At 38.2% G+C, this 22156-nt stretch overlaps 2 protein-coding genes across 2 annotated transcripts; both read left to right on the forward strand.

Annotated features, from left to right (window-relative positions):
• The first annotated feature begins 10796 nt into the window (after positions 1 to 10796).
• LOC115921431 lies at positions 10797 to 16775 on the forward strand. Its single transcript, XM_030978915.1, has 2 exons — positions 10797 to 11515; positions 16433 to 16775. Exons 1-2 carry the CDS (start codon positions 10797 to 10799, stop codon positions 16773 to 16775), a joined length of 1062 nt encoding a protein of 353 aa, XP_030834775.1.
• A 201-nt stretch (positions 16776 to 16976) lies between these two features.
• On the forward strand, positions 16977 to 18311 carry LOC115921432 (uncharacterized protein K02A2.6-like). Its single transcript, XM_030978916.1, has one exon. The coding sequence runs from the start codon at positions 16977 to 16979 to the stop codon at positions 18309 to 18311; it is 1335 nt and encodes a 444-aa protein (XP_030834776.1).
• Positions 18312 to 22156: the final 3845 nt, after the last annotated feature.

The raw sequence follows: 22156 nt of genomic DNA on the forward strand, positions 1-22156 counted from the left end.
GTAGGCTAAATATCATGTTCATAGTATCCAAAAGGTTCATCATGCACAATGTAACAAATACTTTCTCTTTTACCATCTTACCAGTTGCAAGCGAAACAACTGTACGAAACCTTAAAGGGCAGGTCGGATGTATCGTGCTGTTACTAGAGTGAGTATTAATCTTCTCGCTCTCCATATTCACATGGGCAAAACATATTTGAATGAAATCGACTATCATTTTTGTAATCGCATGGTAATGCTGGAACGCTTATGGCTCCAGTAAATGGTGCCTTTGGAATATTTATATGGGTAACAGAAATTGTATTTTTTGGAGATTGAAATCAATATATATACTGCCGATTCGCTTGTATAGTAATGCGGATACGTTTGGAAAGGGGCTGGGGGGAGGGGCAGTGTCATTGTTTGCCCCTAGTGGAATAATACTTAGATACGCCACTGTTTATCACTTTCGTTCATTCAAACATGATTTTATAATGTTTCTACATATTTCTGTTATCCGAATTTGACAGCAATTTGCCCGAATATGTTGGATATCTTACATCTTTAATATCGGCAACGATTTTTTTTCTTTGAGGTGGCCTTCGGTAGGGGCGGGTTGAGAATCAAATTGTGCGCATTTAATTATCATTACCTCTTTAATTATCACCACGTGATAATGACGATTCTGAATCTGTGGATTTTATCATTTGTATTAGACCGTCTCAGTTTGACTACTTCCAACAATGGATCAAGACAATAAAGAGCATTACAGGTGAGTTTGCCCATAATCCTTTACGCTATAGGTAGGACGACTATATTTAAACAATTGTGAATTAATAAACAATTGCACTGTTGATACACAAAATGCAGTGATATAAACCACCGTATTGATTACAAGAATGGACGAATGAAGATATCTAAATTAATAACATTACGAGCCAGATTATTTTCACACACATGAAACTTTTGAATATAAAGGTTGGTAATTTGTATTTACATATAAAGATTCATGTTATTTGCCATGCTATTTATAAAATGGGTAGGTACGTGTATCTAACGATAATGACATCTATAGAATGGTTTTTCAACAGTTATGACTAGGACATAAAACAATCGAGGAAACAATCATAATTCAAGCAATATGAACCTAAAATCAAGTACTTATCTTAGTTTTCTATATTATCCATTATGCATTCAAGCCCTTAATTGCACCTCATCAATTTCAATCATGATGATATCGTGAACTCTAACACGCCCTTCGTCAGTTCAATTTGTAAAATCAAATACCTTTTCTTTCCTTGTGCATGCATGTTGATTCTTTCCTCTTTTTGTGTAGGTATGTAATATTATATAATAGGCCTATGTGATTACAAATTTTCATTGTCATAGTTGTAAATGTATAATTAACTCCTGACTACGGCTATGTTTACTCCCTTTTCCGGTTCTTCTACAGTCTCTTTTCTTTATCACTTTTCTCTTCCCCCTCTCTCTCCATCGATCATTCTCTCACTCGCCAGTTCTATTTACAACCCTAGAAAATGGTGCTATACTCTATGCACATACAGCACGTGTAATTGCAATATTTGAAAGCACAGACGTCAATGAAAAATGAACAGATTCGATCCTTACCTGGTGTAAAAATCATAGATTTTCAAGATTTCAAGATTTCAAATTTATTCATGTTTCCAACAAAACATTACAAATCAATTATAAGCATTTAAAACAAATTTGAGAAATACATGTTGGAAACAGAGGGGTCCACTAAAAAGCAATGCTTGTACAGTGTGAACACCTCAAATGAAACTTAGGAATAATGAGTAATTAAATTAACTAATCTGTAACTACAAAATGAACTACAAAATAGGGGAAAGAAAAAAGGGGATGCCAACAGAGACGAGAAAGGGACAAGATAATATTTTACACGACAAAGATAGAAGAACACGGTCATAATACAAAAAGTAGACAATGAGAAAAAGAAGTGAGAGATCGAGGGTACAGAAAATAAAACAAAATGATGAGCTGCATGTGGGGTTGAGAAGAAGATAATGAAAGAGAAATGCGCGTTAGAAAGGAAATAAGCATGAGAAGGCACAATATAATATATCAAATAACATCTTGAGTCAGTGAGCGGAGAATAATCTTGTATCAAGCACAAGCAACAACGGCATATAATTCAATGAGGTGTATATGATTGTAATAAAAACAATTTCAATTTTTTCTTAATTAATCGATGGAGCATTTTTTATTTCACCACTTAATGAATTCCAAAACTTTGGACCTTCATATATAAATGTTTTTTGAGCTAAGAGGGTCCGCAAGAGGGGTAAATAAAAATCATCTGAAATATCTTGTTGGGTAATTATGAACTGAGCTATTTTTAAAAACATTTCTTGAAAAACAGATGGCAACATATTATTATTATAATTATAAATAAATTGAATAAGTTGGAAAAAATATAATCTTTCACCTTAAGTATCTTACTTTTTTAAAATAGAGCGTCTGTATGGGAGCGAAAGGGGGATAACAAATAATACGAATGATCTTCTTTTGTAATAAAAAACACTTTATCTAATGACGTTTAATGAGTGTTACCCCAAACTAAGAGACCGTAGTTCAAGTACGGGAGTATCATAGAACTATAAAGCATAATTAAGGAATTAAGAGGAAGACATGTCTTTACTTTGTAAATAATACCAATATTTCGAAAAATAATTTTACAAATAATGTCGATGTGATTTCTCCAAGAAAGCTTTTGGTCAACCGTTACACCCACAAATGTATTAAATAAAACACACTCCAATGGAGTATTTTCAAAAATTATGTTTGCCGGCAATGAATTTATAGATTTACTAAATAACACATACCTCGTTTTCTGGAGATTCAAATAATAATATGGACGAGAGGATCCAGAAGGGAAGATATAATGCCCTTTAAAATAAAATTGTTTATTTCATCATGGCCTGAACTTTTCTTAGTCTTTAGTTTCGAAACAATATCTAAAACTTCACATCTGTAAGTAGGAACAAAAAATATAGACTTTTGATTGGGCTGGCCCAAAAAATCAACAAAATGCTTGTTTGATGGAGGAATGTTAACAGCAAGATTTTCACCAATCGATGAAAAATAATTATTACAAATATTTACTATGTTACTAGGGTCCTCAACGATCTCATCATTAAAATTAATTTTGTTTATGTCAGATTTATTTTTAGTAACATTCATTGCCTGTTAAATTATTTTCCAGGTATTTTTCATATCATGTTTGTATAATACCAACATATTTTCAAAATATCTTTTCTCTTCCAAATGAATAATCTTAGTCAAATATTTGTGTCGGATGTATATTTAACTTTTGATCGTTCAGTACCCTTTAATTATATCTATAAAAAAGAAAGAAAAATCGTATTTATCGAACGTAATATTGATTTTTTTTATTTTTTGTATTGTTTTTTATTGATATTTGGTGTTTTTTATAATTATTAGTTTATCTCTTTGTTTAGGTATGCAAGTATCTAAATGGTTATTCAAAATATCACAAAAATTGACGTAAGAAGAATTCGCATCATCTACACCGTAAAAAGGAGACCAATCTACATGTTCAAGACTAGAAACAAGGCTAGCTAATTTTGCCTGAGTGACTTTACGTTTAAATCAACGTGGGTCATAATTCTTAATTGATTGAGATAGAGTATGCTGTGTTACAATGGGATAATGGTCGGTTAAGTCAGAAAGAACAATATAAAAGTCAGGGTGGGAAATTTTATTTGAAAAAATATTATCTATTAAGGAGGCAGAGGAGTTTGTTACTCGAGTGGGCTTGGAAATATGAGGTAAAAAAGAGGCAGAAAAGAGAGTCTCAAGAAACTCTTGTGACACATTATTATGTTTATGATTTAATACATTTATATTAAAGTCCCCCATTAAAAAAACAATCATTATTAATTAACACTGGACTTCTCAATAAGTCAAATAACTGCAGCAAAAATTATCTTGGGTTTGAATTAGGGGGTCGATATTGTTAGGATTCAACCTTTCCCCTCAATGCAACCCGCTTATTGTTATGTAGATTAAAGAATTGGGTTGAATGCATTTGGTAGTTAGGCTCCACTGCACTCTACATAGCTCCAACAGGTGATGCATAGCTATAGTGGGTGGGTTGCCTTCCCTAGCAGTGTAGTGTCACTATCTGCACACAAGTCATACAAGGAGGACCTATGGGTTGGAGGTGAATGAAAGTTGTTTCATAGCTCAAAAACATGGCATTTTGCGCTGCAAGTATAAGTGTCGTAGAGAGTCAAGATCACCAGAACCGACATTGAGGCCTGCCCCGATTTTCTGCATTTCAGTCAACCAGTCAAACTGTAAGTTTAATCCAAGTTTAATCCATATTTGTATTCCTTTTTATAATGATACATTGGGCGTGTTCATTTGTCGTTGAGACAGTCAAGGTCACAAGTGAACCTTTGAATCAGGGATTAATAATGAAGACTGCAAATTATTTCTCTAAAGTAATAATGTGACTCTTTATACATTATTTTGTTCATTTCTGAATAATAAATGAAAGTACATGTTCGCAGGATTTGCACTCAGTAATTCAGGCTCTTTCGAATGTTGAAAGGATATTTGTAATGCAATGTAAATCATTATGATAGAAGCCTTATCTGTAATGTATTGTATTGTATTGCCTGATGATTATAGTCTCGTTAAAAGATATTAGGAGATGATGAATAATTTTGTATTATTCCGAAGACTATTAATAGCCTGGGTTAACGTTAATTTTTAGATGGTGTTCCGGCTAGGACTTACAGAGCAAGTCCTGTATCAAAGATTCATGCCACAATGGGTGGATCTCTACCTGTAACGACTACGGAGAGTTGAAGGTGCTATTTCAGATGGAGCAACACCTTCGTTACGGTGAACAAGTTCCAGCAACAGTAACAACTATGGTTTCTTTATTCCCATGAACTATATTTAAATATCACATCTTGAGAGTGATTGCATCACTAAAGTGGGTCATTTTATTTATATCTCCAAACGTACGATAAACCTACGACCATTTTTAGTGTTAGTACTCTGTACAAATGTGTTATTTTGTGACAGCTAAGACTACAACCTCAGGGTTGGGTTCAATATATTCTTTATATCTTTATATGTATTTATATTGTGATAAGAAGTAAAGTAATACAGAAAAGAAGATTATATTCTTTGATACACTTAACAGAATTTGAATTCTTTGTTTATTGTGTTAATCTTCCTGTGAGATGATTAGAGAGTTTTAACTAGATCACGAATGAAAGTCACCTGAGTTTACTCCAACCATTATATTTTTACCTCCAGGATTCATAATTTCAATAAAAAGAGTTTCAAAGACATCATTAATTATTGAAATATTATCATGCACAACATAATTAAAAGTTTTAAGCATATATAATGCAACACCACCGCCGACTCTACCTTGCCTGTTTTTAAAGACAAAATCATAATTATCGATTAAAAATGGTAAATTAGAATCGTGGGATAACCAAGTCTCTGTCAGTCCAATTAAAGAAAGCTGTATATTGGAAGGGTTATCTAAGAATGATTGCAATTCATCAAACAAAATATTTAAACTTCGTATATTGAAATGCAATAAAGAGAATGTATCACTATTAAAATCTTTAGTAATATCATAAAATTGTGCATTTGTTGTATACTTTGAAAAAGAATGTTGTGCTGGATCCTCGAGATCAAAGTTCAAATTCAACTCCTGGGATGATGAATTTAAATTTCCAACAACAATTTCATCAACAGATCCTGGAAGATTAACAAAGGGTTGATTATTAGCTTGATTGAGTCTCAATAAATCAAAAAGGTCATCGTCGCTCACAGACTCAAAAGGTAAATTGTGATCTAAATCAGCCGGATCAGCCATGCGGGGTTCGGAAGCAGTACCTGAAAAGGAGAAAGCGCAAGTATAAAATCAAATAAACCATTGGAGGCGCTCTTAGTATGCAGGTGCAGAAGAAAGGAAATAAGAAAAAGGAAAGCGGAACAAACATATTATGCAGCAGGACGACAGATAGAAACAACTGACAAACACAGACTCGACGAAACATACAAGGGCACAGTAATAGAATATCTTGACATGACAAAACAAAACAAAGCAAAAAAACAACAAAAATTGTTATACGGGCACTGACTATAAATGCTGTCGTAAAAAAGAGGAAGAAGAAGGAAAAAAAGCACGTTAATGGCATTACTCCCTTAGGGAAAAGATATATAATTGGGTACACCATGCATAGGACTTAACCACAAGTTTTCGTAAATAAAATGTTTTATTTAAAAAAAAATAAACAAGGAATTAAATGTACATAAAATAAAACATACTGACTGAAGCAAGTGCCCCAAAGTAGGTGAATTTTTCCAGCACCAAATGTAATTACGACTAGAGTATTGAATGTGACCATAAATTCGTGTCAGAGTGTTATCATTCAAAGTAAACACAAGCAAAGTTGACAAAATCGGTTGTTCACAAACACCAATCCTGGGCCCGAATTCACAAAGGAGGCCCGTCGACAAACCCATCTTTATGTGCGTCATAATTATGACGCGTTTCGACGCGTCTTTACAAACCTTGGTTTGCAAAAAAAAATGCGTCGAAACAAAAGGAGGCCTGGATTGTCGACAAACCCCCTCTGCGAACTCGGGCCCATATGTTTAGAAAATTGTAAGGGCAAAGGCAATTTTGAGCGATCAGATTGCAACAATTTGTATGCAAAACATTCGCCCTACGGCCTACGCAAATGCAAAACACTACAAACAGGCTGGATGGAAGAATCAGTGTCTGGGAATGTGCATAGAAAAAAGTTATACAATAGATATTCATTATACAATCATATAAACGGCTTCAGTTTATCGTCTTTTATTATCTGGATGTATTGACGTGCAAAATTCAGTTGAACCCAGCTTGACCCCAACACTTCAACCTGCCCGCTGTTACAGTGTGAAAAATGGAGGTATCAGGTAAAGGCATGTAGTATTCATGTCCTCAAATATTTTTGAAGCAAGCTGTTATAGTTAGTAGCCATTAAGTACGTAAGTGGTTGACATTGGTAGGGAGAAGAATGTCATGGCTGTAAAATGACTTTGACAATAACATTTTATAGAGCATGCCTGAGCAGCAGCTGGTTACACATCGATATTATAGAGGGCAAAATACAGTGAATTAGTGATGCAAGTGTTTGGACACAGAATATGCGTCAGTTGCACATGATTAATTTTGTTTAACATAAATTGCGGTATTGAAAGTTTGCCAGGACTTCATCCAACTGGAGATATAGCGATGATTGAATAATTAATTAGATAGTTGGAGGTTCAGGCAAGCATAAATTATGTTTACGATATACACAGGGGCAGGGGCGTACGCAGGGGGGGGGGGTTGGGGGTTCAAACCCCCCCTTTGGTATTTCCATGTGTGTAAACCCCCCTAAAAAAAACCTAACCCCCCCCCTTTTGATTTAAAAATATATATATATATATATGCCCACGGCTAACCTAAAAAAGGTGACCTTACCCCCCCCCCCCCAAGGAAGAAAAATGTCAAATTTTAAAATTTGGAGACCAAAAAAAAAAAGTGTCCGCTTCCCCGTGTGGAGGGGCAATACCGCAGAGCAGGTAGATGTCTTCTACTTTAGTTGGCCTAAGGCATCCAGTGATCGCTCTGCAAGATGAATTTAGAGCTGGGTCAATCTTGGGTGCATGGGCCGACCTACTCCATACTGGTGATGCATACTCCGCAGCAGAGAAGCAAAGCGCGAGGGCTGTCGTCCGGACTGGCATCAGTCCCCCAGTTGGTGTTGGCTAGCTTCTTGAGGATGCTGTTGCGGGCTCCAACTTTTGCCTTTGTGTTGGCAATGTGGTTCTTGTAGGTAAGGGAGCGATCGAGTGTGACGCCTAAGTAGACTGGGTTGGGAGTGTGCTTCAGCCTTTTCCCATACCAGCTGATTCTTAGTTGATGGTTGGCATCCCTGTTCTTGAGGTGGAATGCGCTTATCTGAGTTTTATCAGGGTTAGCTATCAGGTGGTTGGTCGCATAGTATGGGATGAGACCGGCCAGGGCATCACTGAGGGACTCCTTCAACTTCTTTAAACAAATTAAACCTATGTTGGGCATTCATGTATTTCCACAGAAATCAGTCAAAATATAAGCCAAATATTTTTTCTACAATTCGGTCCTATATTAAGTATGCAATACAACAGTGTATTTAAACTGTTGATTGCATTATTCTGAGGTAGAGGACAAAGTTTTATTTATTTTTTAAATATAATTGCTGATTTGGTATGAAATTAAACGCATAGTAATTGGGCATTCATGCATTTCCATACAAATATGCCAAATATAAGCCAAATATCTATCTACAATTGTGTCCACTAATCAGTGGGAAGTTTGACAGTGTTTGTGGTACTTATGATAATATACATGCAATCCACATAAAGTCTTCATAGTTGGATATACATGTGTTACTATACAAACAGCACATATGCAATAGCCTCTAATGGAACAGTTAAATGTTTATTTGGGAATGTATCTGCTGTGGGGGTAGAACATATTTCTCTACGGTCCATCTTTATAGGTGGAGGTATAACACTGTTTTTATAATTTCATTTAAGCATAAAACATAATAATAGACAGATGTATTTACTAACACCCTATTAATTTGTGTAACTTTGGGAGATCAGATTCTCTGATTTTGAGAAGAGTTATTTACTCAATCCGGGTGGATGATACTGAATAAAATAAAGCTTACACGTTCGTTAAAAGAACTGCTATAGGCCAGGTTCATGTCTCCATCAGTATTCGGAGAAAGAGTATGGAAGTCAGGAGTTCGGAAGAAAGAGTTGGGATAAAAACTGGATGCATCTGGAACAGGGTCTCGTGCCATGGAAGTGTCACTGTTAAGTAGACGAGCAAATTTACGGCTAAATATTTTCCTGTTAGCTTTTTCTGATCGATAGGCTACACTAAATATGGAACTCACTCTTTCCAAAGTGACCACTCACCCGGTGGACCGCCATTTCTTGATGTTTTCCTGGCGTACAATGATACTTTAGCTCCTACAACCTTTATTATTGTTTGAAGCTGCTGGTTCTTCCTCAGATTGTAAGCTTGCGAAGATAGCCTGCTCCGTTCGCGTTTCATCCCTGGCGGGAGATCCGTCCTGATACACACCCTGGCGAGCGGAGAATCATCGGGGAAGCGCTGGCGTCCGGGATTCTCGTAAGCACGGAGGATACGGTCTCGGTCCTTCATAAGAGCGAAACGAACAATTATAGCATCGGGGCGCGGTGACTTCGTTGGTTGCGAGACTCTGCTGGGATTAAGGCGATGGGCGTTAGCGATTGGTATTTTTTAAGCTTCTACTGCGGATATTCCCAGGAAGGCAGAAAATACCTCACTTGCCTTTTGGTAGACATCTTCGTTGGGTGAACGATGAACACCGTAAAGAAGAAGATTTGCCTTTCTGTTGTGAATCTCAGGAAGGAGGCACTTCTCTTCCATCTCTTCCCGTACTTTTTTGATATCATCTTGTAATTTGGGTAGCTTTCCTTTTTCAATATCAGTAATTCTAGCGGAGGAATCCAATACACTTGATTCTAGGTCGTTAACCTTTTTTCTCGTTTCAGTAAGACTTAAATTAAGTTGGCATAAGTCGGAAAGAACACGGTCAAACTGAATTGAATTTTGAATTGAATTTATTTATTCACCACCATTGAAAACATTGAAACAAAAGATAAATGTACAATGACAATGTCAATATAACATAAATGCATGACATGAATTATAAAAAAAATACATGTTCTACAGCGATATACATGTACATTATGACAAAGATAAAGTAAACTTTGCTTCAAGAGTAAAACAATAAATGACTATTTACAATGAGTTTGTGATCGATGGTAAAATAGAGTAAAAAATAGCACATGTGCTAGTCGAGTCTGACTCTCGTTATCTAAAGCCTAAAATAAAGTTAATTCAAAAATACATGATGGGTTTCCAAATTTTATAAATAAGATTTGTGTATAATATTAAAATGAGACTGGTTACTATATACAACTATATAGTTACGAGGTTATGATTCGTGGTTTTCACTTAAGAGTAATTTTGTAAGTTTTTTACGAAAAGAGGTTCTTGATCTCTCAATTCTTAGACTTACTTACATGACATATCTAGCGACAGGGCATGAATCATATCCTTTATCTCAATCATAGCTGCGGCCCCATCAGTGGGAGACAGTGCCGCCCCGGAGATAGTCGGGCTGGCGTGTTGTGATAGGGACTTTAAGATTCGCACGAAGACAATAGGTCTATGCTATGATCGACGTCCCGTTAATGCACTGCCGTAAATGGACGTCACACATATCAGTCCACGCAAATCTAAAGGTCCCTGATGATGCGGGGTGAGCGACGTGCGCAGCGGCTGCCACGCCCAAATTCTCCCTCGGCTTTGGGACCGTTAGGTTCGATGTCATTTCACCAACAGAATCCTTCTTTTCTTGACGGGTAACGACGTTCATATTTAAGACTTGTAGATATATATTCCACAAAAGAATATATAGCAATGATTGAGTAGGTGTAAACTGTCAGTTCAAAATTCGGGAGGTTGCCAGTAAGACGTGCACGCGTGTTCAGGTCATGTTCTCAATACCTACCCCCCCCCCCCCCCCCCCCTCTAAACAAGGAATTAGATGACAAATGTGTGGTACATAGAGGTCATGAGACGATTAAATCGATTAAACGGATTTGTTTTCTTTTGCATAGGTCACGTCCCTATATGTGCCATGGAAACTACCGGGCAAAGTGAAGACATCGAGAAGGCAACAAAAAAACTTAAAAAGCACGGGATTACTGACATCTATGACGTACCTCACCTTGATGGCAATCGCTCTGATGAGACACGGTTGCAGTGGCTTCACCTCCTCCATGGATGCCTGAAGAAAGGTGACGAAGGAATGTCTGCTGACCTAATAAAGCTTTATTCTTTTCCCCGCTTTGAGTGGTTATGGAAACAAGGGAGAAAGGATGTCACAGAAGCACTGAAGAGGCACGGAGAAGACATTAGAGAAGAAGAAGAAGAAGCAAAGAAGTTACTCCGAGGTAGAATTACAGACTTAGAGCAGGAACTCAACGAGTCCCGTACAAGTTGCGCAAGCATAGTCAGTGAAAATGGAAGACTACAAGATACCATGAAGATTGAACAAGAAAGGCGTGAACATAGTGAAAGAGCAATGATGGAAAACGAGAAAAGAGCAAAACAGATAAAGGAGACGTACACGCAGAAGGAGATGGAATATGAAAAGAAACTGCAATCAAAGGATCTGCGTATCGAAACAATGGCTGAAAATGTACAGGGGACAGAAGAGAAGGCAAGACGTCAGGTTGAGCGACTAGAGATCGACAACGAAGAAATGATGACGAAATTAGTTTCTAAGCTACAATGGGAAGACACTTTGACAAAAATGCTAGAGGAGAAAGAGCGAAACGAGACGACTCTAAAACAGCAAGTTGAAGAATTAAAGAAAGGAAGAGAGGGAGACAGAGCGCGATTTGAAAAAGAAAAACGGTCAATAGAATTAAGCTGGAAGAAGGAGCATGACAATAAAGAAGGGCTTTTGGAGCAACTTAAGCGTGAGAACTGGAAGCTGAGAACCGAAATTCAACTAGAAAGTGAGATACGATCAGCAGAGCAGAAGAAGAAAGCAGAGATACATCAATTAGGTTTCATTCCCTGGGTGGCTTCTGGAAAACAAGCTCAGAGTGGTAAGCCTTTATTTTCCAATATCAATTTCCTTTGAAAGTTTAAAAAAAATTATACTATATAAGTCCAATCCAATTTGTTGCTACTTTTTGAAATATGTATAATGTGAAGCTTATCAAATCCAATATGGTCTTTAAAGCTCCCTACACCATTTTTGCTATACTTAATAGAATACCGATACAGTGAACGATCGATAGAGAACATTCCAAATTTGTATCTTAAATTCATTCTTTCCTTCTCATTCAAACTGACTTCATTCCTTCATGACAGGCACATCATCATTTGAGGATAATTCAACCAGAGGACTTGGAAGGAGTGATACATTTCAAGCAGGGTGAGATGAAATTTATTTACTCTTTACATGGCAAATTGACAATAAACGCATTATTTCTCTTATAGTGACAACACTACTACGGAACGTACTTTGGTGTGTAAAATGAGTGGTGATTGGCTATCAATAACAGTGCTAAAAGTACGGCAACACTTATGTTCTATGAATCCAAAATCATGTTTAGAAATTTCGTGACCACCTGTGATTATGTAAAAGAAGAAGTGAATACATGATTGAAACTCAATATTTAACAAAGAAATGAAAATCTTAGCTACATTCCAGTCTACAGTGATTTGAGTTGAAAGTGAAATAATTGAATGAATTTAAATAAAATTTAATAATTCGAGCATGTCGAGCATGGTCTCTGTCTATTTGTGTCAGTCAACTGCTATAGGTTGACTTTTACAATGGACATGGTCTGTAATGAAACAAGTACTGTAGCATAATTAGTCCAGTAGTTTAGTAAGACGTAGAGGGCGTTATAGTTAATTGTGAAATATGTATGTCTACATCGTGAGATGTCAGTCCAACACTGTGTAAACTAATGGAGAGACTTGTGAAAAACAGACTCTCATGGTATATCGAGGGAGAGGATATTATTACTCCCATACAATCAGGTTTTATGAAGAATAGAAGTACAACTGACCATTTAATTAAGTTAGAAACAGATATTCAAAAAGGAATGGCAAATAAAGAACATACAGTTGTGATTTTTCTTGACCTAGAGAAGGCATACGACAGAGTATGGAGACAAGGCATAGTTTACGAATTATATAATCAAGGTTTCACAGGTAAGATTTTAAAATGGACTTATGCATTCATGTCTAACAGAGTGAATCGTGTTAGAGTGGGAAACTACATATCAGAACAAGAAAATTGCAATATAGGCATTCCCCAAGGGAGCGTGATAAGTCCCTTAATTTTTAATTTCATGATCAATGATCTTAGACGAATTCAGGATACTGTAGAAATAGCATTGTATGCTGATGACATTTGTATTTGGTTTTCGCACAGAAATATGACACATGTACAAAAAAAGTTACAGGCGGCTCTAGGCTTAATTGAAAAATGGTGTGATAGATGGGGTATGCATCTCTCATCCTCAAAATCGAGAGCCGTAGTATTCGGCAGAAAGGAAAAGAAAAATATTGATTTACAGATTTATAGTCAAAGTATTCAATTAGAAAAAGAATACAAATTCCTTGGAGTATGGTTCGACTCGAGATTGACGTGGAGTAAACATATAAATGAAATTTCAATAAGATGCAATAAAAAGACTTAATCTTATGAGGTGTATTGCTGGTACCAAATGGGGCAATAACTCGGAAATACTTCATTATGTTTATAAAGGCTTAATCCGCTCTGTGTTAGATTATGGAAGTGAAGCCTATGATGGCGCGAGTAATTCTCTTAAAAAGAAATTAGACACCATACAATTCCAGGCTCTTAAAATTATTACTGGAGGAATTTATCTAACTTCATTACAGGCTCTACAAGTTGAATGCGGGGAAATGCCATTGCAACTCAGGAGGAATATGTTTATGCAGCTAAAATTAACCATCCTACCAAAAAAGTCTTATTACCGTGTTGGCAATACGAAAGTTACTCTTGGAAAATGGGCCAAGGTCCTTTCGTCAAAAGATTGAGGAACTTGGAAATAGGGAATATTGAACAACTCACTGAATGCATGACGGTTAAACCTTATTGGCACTATAAGATGCCAAGTATATCTACAGAAATAAAGGATTTTGTTTCTAAGAAGTTTTCTTCATCAATAGAATCAAAAAAATATGCTGTAGAGGTCATTAAGAAAAAATGGAATTACTGTTTAAGAATCTATACAGGCGCTTCAAAACATCAGGAAGGGTATACAGGAGCAGCTTACTATATCCCAAAACTAAGCCTAAGTAAATGCTTTAAAACATCCAATATATCCATCATGAGAGCAGAACTGGTAGTTATATTAATGGCACTTGAATGGATAGATGAATATCATCCAATTGCAGTAGTGATTTTAACAGATTCAGCATCAGCTTTAGAAGCCATAAAGAATATGAAAGAATCCAGCATAATTGTTGAGATTTATGAAAAATTATTTGCTATAAACTCCTTCGGGATAGATGTTAACCTTGAATGGGTACCAGCCCACTGCGGCCTACCAGGAAATGAAAGAGCTGATTTGTTGGCAAAACAAGCTTCCAAAAAAAAAAAAATGATATAATAGTAAACCAAAACAAAAGTGAGTTCGTAAGTGAATCAGATATTTTTTATAAATCCATGTGGCAAAGCCTCTGGGATAAAGCAGAGAATGGAAGACACTTGTATAGCATCAATACAAATGTAAATAATGTTTTTAAAATCAAAGGTTTGAACAGAAAGGACGAAGGATTAATCCACCAATTCAGGCTTGGTAAATGTAACCTGAATTACTATAAATATTTAATTAGAAAACACGACACTGGATTATGTGTAGAATGCCAAACGATAGAAACAATTGAGCACTTTTTATTATCATGTCCAAAATATGAAAGACAACGAAGGAGAATGTATAGAGCACTAAAAACTCAAAATCCTAATCTAGGTCAATTACTAGGAAATGAGGAATATATAGGAAAGGTGGTAGCTTTTTTAAAAGGCAGTGGAAGGTACAATGAACTGTGATGCTCAGCTATAAACATTAATTGCGTATTAATTAAGTATTAATCGAGTATTAGTTACGTTTTGCTATATTATCTATTAGTATTAGTGACAGTGGTACTATCCTCGGTATAAATTGCTTCATTGTATAAATTGTACAAATTGCTTCATTATACGGAGAGAGGTCCTAACGTAATGAACTGATCGCAACTAATATTCAACCACTTCATCCTTTCTTTCCTAATGAATTCTTTAAAATAACAAGCCGAATAACAATACAGAAAATAACTACTAACAATTTACTGAAATTGTTAATTGCACAACACAACGCCACTAGGCTATCGTCGATCCAACAGTAAAAGTATTAAGAGAGGACCAGTAACTACGCCCTCTCACATTGCCTGGCGGAAATCATCGAATGACGATGGAAACGCCATTATTCGCAACAACAACAACAACAATCAGTCAGTCAGCATTCAGCTTTCAGCTGTGAGTCAGCGTTGACCTGTCGTCGCGACAGGTCTGTTACCAGGAACGAGTAAAGTTACTTGAATTGCAGATATACTGTGCAAGTGTTGTTTCTTTAGTCCTGTCAGACATTCAGTGATTGCGGGAGTGAGTAAAATGAGAGCTAGTCCACGTTATTTCTTACACGATATACTTTTGTGAGAGCCCACTGAGAGAGATAATTGATTGTCGAGAGCGTGGACCGGGTTTTGAGAGACTGCAAGGCAGAACGCTACCCCGGCAGAGCCCGGTTACGCCACACTGGTGGCAGCGGTGGGATTGAAGCAACGTGGCTGTAGCAGCTCAGAACGAACTCCTCCCAACAGCGAACCCGGAAGTAGATCGTAAATCAGATGACCAGAAATCTGATGACCGTAAACCGAAACACGATAACCAATCACGATCAAAATCAAAGGGTCGAAAGTATAAACCGATAAGTGAAATGGACACTGAACATGATACTACCACAGATCATGATCATCAAAAATCAACAGGTCCATCAAACTTCGAACATTTTGACACCATACACACGATCGGACCACACACAGTGATCAACTCACAGGGTACAGTAGCTTTAATATGCAAACATTGACATCATATGCCCACAGAAATCAGGTCAGCATTACCTATATCTGAAGATAGACTCTGGGGCAAGCGCTAATACTATCACAGTATGCATAGCCAAACAAATATATGGTGACAAGTGAAGGCAGGTAGTGAAACGTACACCAGTAAAGCTAGTAGCATATGGCGAAATATCAATACCATGCGATGGTACACTAGACTTAAAGTGTAGATACAAGAGTCCAGAATGGTATACTCATACATTCTACGTAGCAGACGTAAATGGACCAGCTATCTTAGGGTTGTTAGGTTGCACAGATCTCGGGATTATCACAATCCATATAATGCACAAGGACACACCTACACATACACCTATTACAAGTGTTAGTGACCTCAAACAAACATACCCAGATCAGTTTGATGCCATAGGAAGCTTTAGCGGGAAAGCCGAACTAGATAACATGGAGAAGCAAGGAGTCATCAGAAAGATAGAACATCCATACGGATATGTCTTGACCCCAGAAGGTTGAACGATGCCTTGAAAAGGTGTCCACACAAAATTCCAACCTTGGAAGAAATCCAACCGATCTTCGCAGGAGCTCAATTCTTCTCCAAGCTAGACGCAAAGGATGGATACTGGTCAGTACACTTGCAGAGGAATGCCAAGACCTGACCACCTTCAGAACACCATTTGGAAGATATTGTTTCCAACGAGTACCCTTCGGCTTATGCACAAGCCAAGACATCATCCAGCAACACATGGATAGGATCGTTCAGAATGTGCCTGGCTGCGTATGTATCGCAGACGACATTGCCATTGTCGGAAAAACAAAGGAGGAACACGACAAGAATCTTCATTTGCTTATGGAGACAGCAAAACAGGAAGGCCTAGTGTTCAACAGCTCCAAGTTATCAATACAATGCCTTCACCCAAGGACAAGGAAGATGTTCAGAGATGCCTAGGATTATTCACATACCTAGCACCATACATACTTAATCTATCAGAGAAGTCAGCACCGCTTCATGAACTCCTTCACAAGGAAATTCCATTTGTCTGGAACGAGGATCACGAACATGCCTTAAACAGCCTGAAAAGTCTCATCGGGAGCATGCCTGCAGTTCTTTGACCCAAAGAAAGAGACAACCGTTGAGGTAGATGCGTCGATGAAAGGGCTGGGAGCATGCCTGCTCCAAGATGGCAAACCTGTAGCTTTTGCATCCAAAATTCTCTCCAATACGCAGTCCAACTACTCAAACATAGAGAGGGAAACCTTAGCCCTAGTGTTTGGTATCACCCGATTCCATACATACCTATTCGGGAAGGAATTCACTGTGATAACAGATCACAGGCCTTTGGAGACAATTTGGAAGAAACCTCTAAGAAGCGCACCACCTCGTCTACAGAGACTATTGATCAAGGTACAAGGACACAGAAGCCAAGTCAAGTACCGACCTGGGAAAGAAATGATTCTTTTAGATACCTTGAGCCGTCTTCCTAACCCCAAGGAAGCACGTGATGTTCCACTAGACATCAGAGTGGAATCTATCTGCTCCGAAGTAGAAGACACTCATCAAATCGACTTGATCTTCTTCGGACAACACAAGAGAACAGAACTCCAGAGGGAAACATCCAATGACCCTGTTCTTAGGTCATTGTGGCAGACAGTCACTCAGGGTTGGCCTGAAACTCTTCAAGAGCTTCCGACATCCTTAAGGGAATTCTTGTCTGACAGAGACGAGATTGGAGTATCACAAGGAGTACTTTTCAAAGGAAGCCGAGTGATCATACCAAAGACACTTCTGGAAGATATCCTTAGACAACTTCATCTTGGACACATGGGAATCGAGAGCACGAGACGACTAGCTCGTGAGACAGTGTTCTGGCCGCACATCAACAAGGACATTGAACAGCTCGTAAAGCACTGTGCTGCATGCCAGGAACACCAGGCAAGGAAACAGAAAGAGCCGTTGCTTCCCCATGATGTACCTTCAGCACCTTGGACTAGACTAGGGACAGATTTGTTCATACTCAACAGACAAGACTATTTACTCGTCACTGACTATTACTCCAAGTACCCGATAGTCTACAAGCTGACTGACACATCAAGTGCTGCAGTAGCTAACGTGATGAGTGGAATCTTCAGTCTATGTGGTCCACCAGATGAGATCGTATCGGACAACGGTCCACAATTTGTCGGTAAGCACTTCAAGGACATGTGCCGGAAGTGGTTGATTACACATACAACCTCTTCATCTCACTATTCAAGATCCAACGGACTTGCTGAGAGAATGGTTCGTACCGTCAAGAATCTGTTGAAAAAGTGTTCACAGACTGGCCAAGACAGTCAACTGGCTATGTCACACCTAAGAGCAACACCTGTTGACAGTCACATGAGATCACCTGCAGAGATGGTGTTTGGAAGACCCATCAGAACAACACTGCCAAGTCATTATCTTTCAAGAGGATCTACCACCACTGATCATCTCTTGAATCGATAGAGAAAGATGAAGGAAACGCACGATCGACATGCGGGTCTAGATCTTCCACCACTCCAGGTAGGACAACCAGTCAGAGTCCTACATCCCAAAGATCATACTTGGATACCAGCCAAAGTATCCAAAGTCTGCGACGAGCCTAGGTCGTATGAAGTATCAACACCCAACGGAGGAATCCTGAGACGTAACCGATCTCACCTGAGGGAGATTCCAACGTCAACCAACCCAACTCCAAAGCGTGTTAGGTTCGACGAAGACTACACTTCATCTACTCAATCAGAAACACCACAACAGAATGGCAACAACCATCCACCAACTCCAACACCAGAAACTCAGAACATTCAATCTAAAGGACCAACAACAACCTCGCAAACCACAACTAGATATGGACGCAACATCCGTACACCAGCGAGATATATGTTTGAAGATTGAAACTGAACTCTTAAATTTCTTCAAAGAAGAGAGAAGATAAAGAAGAACACAGAAGACTTTTAGTTTAATGTAGTCTAAGAAGTTTATTGTTCATATGTATGTATAATCATTGTACAGTATTTTTGGTATGACAAGCATAATGTTTACAAATCTAAACAGATGCTAGCCCAAACATGTTTCGTTTGGAAATTCATTTGATAAAGGAATCAAGTTATATCAAAAGTCAAAACTCTGTTCAATCTTGCAGATCAACTGTGAAGTTGAAAGTGGAACGATATAATTATATAGACAGGTAAATACTCATTCGTTAATACAATACAAAAGAAACGTATTGAAAACAAATCAAGATGTTATGTTATATAACCTGATTGGAAAAAGTTCATTAGGAAGCAAATAACCAAAACTTGCATACTACCAAAAGTATTGTTATCAAAGCAATATGTTATTAATCATCGATCAGTGATGTTCACTGATTCCCAATCTTTCCAGAGGAAGGGGGATGTTACGATATGCGATATCCGAATATCCGGTATCCGTCGTAGTGTAATAAACATGTCTCCATCACAACAAACCTGACTGCCGACTCGTCTATTATCATGAGTATCTACCAAATCTAAGACCCTCGAACTCATCAGGCAATACATCAGATACTGTATGTGAATTCTCACAGACACACAGAGAAGATGGTAGCAGTCAGAGCAAGCCTTGCATGAGGCAAGCTCCTTGCACTCAGTCAAGAGTTCCACAGGATGATCCTGAAATTCCTGAGAAGCAATCAAAGTATGAAGTAAAGCTGTTATGTTATCAGTAGAGTAAGACAGTGTCCATAGGCGCCGGAAGTGGGGGGGGGGGGGGGATTTCCCCCCAAACAAAAAAGTGTGGGGTGGGGGCAAAACGCATTTTTGCCCCCCCCCCCCAAACGCCCCCCCCCCTTCAAAAAAGAAGAAAGAAATGCAGTAAAGGAGTAAAGATGGTTTGTATTTTAAACCCAAAAGAACATAACAATAATAAAAACCGGAATTAAATCACATATAAAATTCCATTCAAAGAAAAGGAAAGTTAACAGAAATTCAATTTTCTAAACATTCAGCATGCCACCTATATTTATCAATAGAGGTTTTTTTATTATAGCGATACGCGCATATCGTGGAAATATTATGAGAGGATGGGAAAGGGTGTGTGTTTTTTTGTTATAGGGGTGAGAAGACATGAGCCCCTGAACACTGGCTTACTGATGGGGGGGGGGGGTATTTCTTATTCGATACCACTGATTTACAAATATTGCTGAAATGACGTGATTTTCGGGTATTTTTCTCAATTTTTTTTAGTCATATACCTTTTTATGAGTTTGTTGGAAAATTAGAAATTCCCTAATTTACAGTCGGGCAAAAAATATGCCTATTTAGAAGCCTTTACGTCAGGGCCTGAAGAAACGGCTGGGCTCGGGGGCTCGAGCCTCCCTCACTTTTTGAAAAAGTATGTTACAGAGAAAAAGAAAGAAAGAGAGAGAAAAAAAATTAGAGACCTGCCATTGTCACAAAAGAGGTATCAAAATATGCTCACCTGACCGTAATTAAATGCCTAAAACCCCAGAGCTTATGGGGGTTCCGCCCCCGGACCCCACCAAGAGCCCTAAGACAGTCCCCTGGATGCCCATATGACCGTAATTAAATATCTAAAAAACCCGAGCTTCCGGGGACTCTGCCCCCTGGACCCAACCAAGTGCCCTAAGACGGGCCCCTGGATGCTCATCTGACTGTAATTAAATACCTAAAACCCCTGAGCTTCCGGGGGCTCTGCCCCCTGGACCCCCACCAAGGGCCCTAAGACGGGCCCATTGATGCCCATCTGGCCGTAATTAAATTCCTAAAAACCCCTGAATGCTCATCTGACCGTAATTAAATACCTGAAACCCTTAGCTTCCGGACCACATCAATTGCCTTAAATAGGGCCCCTGGATGCTCATCTGACCGTAATTAAATACCTAAAACCCCTGAGCTTCCGGGGGCTTTGTCCCCTGGACTTTCCGCCAATTAGTGACCTAACAGTGTAACAAATAAGGTATATAAATATGCTTATCTGACCGTAATTTAATGCCTAAAAACCCTGAGCTTCCGGGGGCTCAGCCCCTTGACCCCCTGCCGGGGCTTCCAAACGTTTTTGCTCATTACGCCACTGCCCCTGGAAGGTGAGCCCCCTAGAACGTTTGCCCCCCCCCCCCAATTCCAAACTGCTTCGCGCCTGACAGTGTCCTAGTGGTAACATTTCATCTTGACTTCATCTTGACTAACAACTTGTGATAATGATATTAATAACAATAAGGATGATAATAATAATAATGATAAATAATGATAATAATAATAACAACACTGATAAAAGTGGATTTTAGTGTAGCACTCATGTCTGTTAAACTTGACACTTCTGGGGCTCCACACTTACACCCATAAATATAAAGTGACACCATCAGATTGCATCAATCGTTCTTTCATTCCTCAGGAATAATCTGGAAACAGATAGAAAACTTGACAAACTATCAAAACACATGCCTCATGGGACTTACACAACGCTATGCACATATCTTGGCATCGGATACGCTGAAGCCGACAACTTCCTAGCCAAGTTTAACATGGACTGCCCGAGAGCTACAAGGCATTGCTTGGCACAGTGGAAGACAAGGACGGGTGGTAATATGGACGAGCTTAAGGAAATCTTACAGGCTGCAGAGGTTGAAGATTTAGTGAAGTATATAAAGTAATAATGTGAAGCTTCCAACTGGTCAATATCAACTCTTTGGCACCTGTTCTAGTCAATCTTAAAGGTAATGCAAAGTTTTGGGAAATTTTGAAAATTTGATGGATAGTAATTCTTTAAAATTGTGATATATTTTTATGCCTATGTGGACGTATTATTATGGTCCTGGTAAATTACAAATATTTTAAATAGCGGCTAAGGCAATTTCAATGGCAGCTGCGGCCTTGAAAATCTCAGAATATGCAGTTCTGATATATAATGTCCAAACGGGAATAGCAAATCTGTTGTATGTAGTCAAGTCAAGTCAGTCTTGAGAGGGAGCTACATGTATACAACATAAAGAGTTTATTATTTACAATTTCATCACTTTAGACTCAATATCAACCACGACAACGATCATTGAATATGGTAAAAGTGAAGATGCATCCAATTCATGACCCCATACCAAACGTGACACTGTGTCTAGGCTTTTGTTCAATGACATCCGGTTGAAATGCTTCCCAGAGAGTGGAGAATGAGGATACATTGTGTGCCGGCAAGCCTGAAATTGATGACCAGAGTAATGACATTTTGGTGAAGCACCAAGAGGCGATGTTTCACTGAGCGCTATATAAACCTAGAATATTATTAGTAGTATTATTTACAAAGTGCGAAGTCTGAATTTT

This window comes from Strongylocentrotus purpuratus, unplaced genomic scaffold (genome assembly GCF_000002235.5).
Source record: "Strongylocentrotus purpuratus isolate Spur 01 unplaced genomic scaffold, Spur_5.0 spur5_scaffold_1, whole genome shotgun sequence".
Lineage (NCBI taxonomy): Eukaryota > Metazoa > Echinodermata > Echinoidea > Camarodonta > Strongylocentrotidae > Strongylocentrotus > Strongylocentrotus purpuratus.